This window comes from Branchiostoma belcheri, unplaced genomic scaffold, assembly GCF_001625305.1.
Source record: "Branchiostoma belcheri isolate BF01 breed outbred unplaced genomic scaffold, Haploidv18h27 scaffold1, whole genome shotgun sequence".
Taxonomy (NCBI): Eukaryota; Metazoa; Chordata; class Leptocardii; order Amphioxiformes; family Branchiostomatidae; genus Branchiostoma; species Branchiostoma belcheri.
Genome location: NW_017802379.1, coordinates 9,722,360 through 9,726,661, shown reverse-complemented (window position 1 = coordinate 9,726,661; position 4,302 = coordinate 9,722,360). Strand labels below are relative to the sequence as shown.

General features: G+C 41.1%; 1 protein-coding gene across 1 annotated transcript in view; it reads right to left on the bottom strand.

The window, feature by feature from the left end:
* The window catches only part of LOC109480694 (zinc finger protein 665-like), a 6,913-nt gene extending 3,766 nt beyond the window's left edge, over window positions 1–3,147 (bottom strand). The window contains exon 1 of the mRNA XM_019782963.1: window positions 2,437–3,147. Within this exon, the coding sequence (XP_019638522.1) occupies window positions 2,437–3,143 (707 nt within the window). The 5' untranslated portion in view covers window positions 3,144–3,147. The remainder of the gene's footprint in view (window positions 1–2,436) is intronic.
* Between the last annotated feature and the right edge of the window lie 1,155 nt (window positions 3,148–4,302).

Below are 4,302 nucleotides of genomic sequence, written 5' to 3'. Positions count from 1 at the left end.
TCCTGTAGGACATGTAAGTGTTTTTGTAGTAATGTCTTTGAAAGTTCAATGAGATACCGAAGTCCGTAACGCCTTATAGGCCCTTATAGACCTTTTCTTCGGCATAACGAATTCTAACAAATTCCTCCAAAATACTAGTATACCGCTTGCGTTCTTGGAACGTGTGTTGTATATACACTCTTAAAAGTTGCTGATGACAGACCCTCGTTGTAAACATTGCTTTTCAAACCATATATACATGTACGTGTAGAACTTGTCACCTCGATAGTGGCACTCAACTTTTGAGACCAGAAATTATGCTACACAAAGTTGTAGGTGTCATTTCTCTTGTCACAGCGATAACTGTGGAGTAGACAAGCTGTTTGTACGTACCTGAGTTGTCAAGAGGATAGAATCCCGACAAAAGTACGCTAAAACAGGACGAAAGATGAAGAGAAACCCTCGATATTCTCTCTCAGACCACGGCGCGTCCTGGTCCTGGTAGAGGCTACACGAGGCACAGGGGGTGTCAGAATGAGCTCCGCGGAGCTTGAATACATAATAAGGCAAAGCAGATGCAGTCACTTGTTTCTCGTCACCCCGCGACCATTTCGTTTCCTGGAATTCTGAGGATAATTCTAAGAATCGCAAGCCATTCACTCTATTTCCCATTATAAAATTTAGTGTTCTACTTTTCTATTGAACACTAAAACGTCCATAAGCTTTTAAAGAGTTACAGTAGGATGAATCATTAAAAAAAATCAAAAATTTCCTGGAAATACAGATACAATGAAAATAAAACAATCCGCATCTTCCTGGACCTCAGTAACCAAGGAGGCTATAGCTGCAAACACACAAACCTAACCAAAAACAGTATCCCTCTGCCGAAAAATATTCTTTCTTTTTGGGAGATAGTGTATGTTAGCATGATACTGTATAGAATTAGAAGCACTGAAAAATGGATGCCCTTGCGGTGTACATCTCCCTGCTGGTTTACAATCAGTATACTGTGAAAAAACATGTTCAGGGCTCTTTTGTCTGCTATTGAGTGTTTTGTTTCATACTATATGGTCACATAACAGCTTATTCGCCAAAATGATTATTTGTCAATAACAGAAATACTCAAGTACCCTGTAGCTGCATTTTCGTCATTTTTTACCGTGATTGAAATTACAAATGTATACTTAGACATAAACATCTCATGGGTAGATTGACACATCGTTTTTCTGACTTATAATGATTCCGTATGTTACAAGATTTTCTTTTTGATGCCCAACATCATAGTAATGATGACTCTGGCATGTCAGAAGTGTGCCATACGAGATTCAAGACAAATTCAAAACTAGGATTGAAAAAAAACTTTATTTGCAACAAACAAAACCGGATTGAGTACCAAGTATCAAATAAACGGACATTAACATACTAGCATACTGTAAATAATAACATACTAATTCAAGTTGAAAAAGTGGCTCATCTACATCGTATGTGTTCCTTCTATTCTTACAAAATGTATTGCTTTATCGAATACAGTAGAACACCTATAACTACTCTTTGTATAACCATCTACAATTACGAGCATGTGGACTAATTCTATCACCTATGGTTAACATTAGTCCAAAACAACAGGAAAAATAGTATGATAACAAATCTAAGGTAAATAAACATATAAAATATGGATAGTAATCCCTCTAAAAAAGAAACCAGCTTAGGTTCAACAATCAACATGCAAACTTTGGTTAGTTAAAACAACTTTACATCCTCATTATTTTCTATATCAGTTAAATTGCTAATGTTACACTATGAAATGCTACAAGCAAGATAAAAACTGCATGCAGCCCAATGTTTTTGATGAATCAAAACATTCTGTGAACGATGCTGTAGATTCTGAGTTAATCTATGATTTTCGCTAGAAGTTTGATTCCTCACTTTTACAATTACAAAAACTTTCAGTGAGACTCACTCTTAGTCACGACAGTAAAACTCACTCTTAGTCACGACAGTACCTGAACTTGAATTTCCATATCATTTTCTCAACCCAAAATATCTCAATTTTTTCCTGTAGGGTTTCACATGGTTTATCTTCTTTAGGCCATTACTGCCTGTGTGCCTGGTGATCTAAAACCTTATCACCGGAGAGTTTGCATGTGCCTTTTGCGATGACCCAGTAGTTTGAACAGTCTGATGCACACCATAGTATCTTCCCTGTCTTGACTTTGCAGGCTGGGCTTTACAAGACTAAAACTCGAGAACTCATTCATCGATACAGTCGTTTTGCACTCCTTTCACGTCTTGGGTCTCATAGAAGTGAGTCTGTAGGTGATTCTTTAGATGACCCAGTCTACTAAACTGTCTGCTGCATTCAATACACCTGTAGCCTAGGGTTTCTCTCCTGTGTGAATTCGCATGTGATTCTTCAGACTATCTAGCCTAATAAACTGCCTGCTGCACTCCTCACACCTGTAGGACTTCTCTCCTGTGTGAATCCGCATATGTTTCTTCAGAGTACCCAACTCACTAAACTGCCTGCCACACTCCTCACATCTGTAGGGTTTTTCCCCGGTGTGAGTTCGCTTGTGTCTCTTCAGATGACCCAGCTCACTGAACTGCCTGCTGCACTCCTCGCATCTGTAGGGTTTCTCCCCTGTGTGAGTCCGCATGTGTCTCTTCAGATGATCCAGCTCACTGAACTGCCTGCTGCACTCCTCGCATCTGTAGGGTTTCTCCCGTGTGTGAGTTCGCATGTGTCTCTTCAGATGACCCAGCTCACTAAACTGCCTGCTGCACTCCTCACACCTGTAGGGTTTCTCCCCAGTGTGAGTGCGCATGTGACCCTTCAAATGACCCAGATCACTAAACTGCCTGCTGCACTCCTCACAAATGAAGGGCTTCTCCCCGGTGTGAGTCCGTATGTGTCTCCTTAGATTACCCAGCTGACTAAACTGCATGCTGCACTCCTCACACTTGTAGGGTTTCTCCCCAGTGTGAGTCCGCATGTGACCCTTCAGATGAGCCAGATCACTAAACTGCCTGCTGCACTCCTCACAACTGTAGGATTTTTTGCCAGCTATCCTGTTGGCAGGTCTCCTTTCTGATCCTCTGTTGATGTCATCAGAGCCACTGCTGTTTGTTGCCATGATAAAAGCTGAATTCACCTCTGTGGTCATGGAAAATGAAGATGAATTAATTTTAACACAGTTACAGCAACCCATTTATCATAATCAGACATTGAAGATGAATATACACTGTTCCAAACTCTACATGTACATACAAGGCCTACTTGTAAAAGTTGATGCACACTGTAGTGCAAATAATTTCTATTTTTTTTACACTCTGTCATACCTGGGCCGCGATTACGTTCGATATGGGCGTTCCAGACCAGGCCGTACATATAGAATACAACACGGTGTATTCCGTATATGATGCGGAATACACCGTGTTGTATTTTATTTATGTCATACCCACCCAAGAAAACACGCCTTTCAATGCAAAATGAGCAGAAAGTCGGTGTCCCTAAACCCAAAAAGTGCAACAACATCAATTCCAACGTCCGAATTTTGCATTCGAATTTTCGAAAGCGTTGCACGCGGTTAGGGCGAAACGCGTTCGAATCGTTCTGTGGAACATTTGGAAGCCCCGGGCCGTACGCGGTAAGAACCCCCGGGCTGTACCGCTAGTTATCACACGGGCCGGAACACCCGTATCGAACGTAATCGCGGCCCAGGTAGGACATAATTTACGGTACGGCCCGAGATTCTTTACGGTACGGCCCAGGCTTCCATAGAACGATTTGAAAGCTTTTCGCCCTAACCGTGTGCACCGCTTTAAAAAATTCGAATACAGAATTCGGACCTTGGAATTGATGTTGCTGCATTTTTTTTGTTTAGGGAAACCAAATTTTAGCTCATTTCGCATTGAAAGGAAATATAACACTGTGTATTCCGCATCACCCTCGGTCCCAGCCTTCCTGCGGATCGGATCTCCCTCCGGCCTTCGGTGGATCCGAAACGCGGTCGGGCTGATACCTCGGGCGATAGGGAATACACCGTGTATATATATCATCATATATATTGTATTACTTGTATAACACAGGTGAAGCCTCACTGTTTTCCCCTTTAGTGGGGAAGGCAGTACTGATGGGCTATGGAATTCCTGATTCCTGAATACTATGGAAAAAGGAAAACAAAAGATTTTGCCCAATTTTATATGGACTAAAATTATATTGGAATCTTGAGGAAAACAAAAGATGTGGTAAATCAGATTTGAAAGCCTGCACTTACTGAAAATCACAAAGTCATGACTGTTTTTATATAATATATACATAGT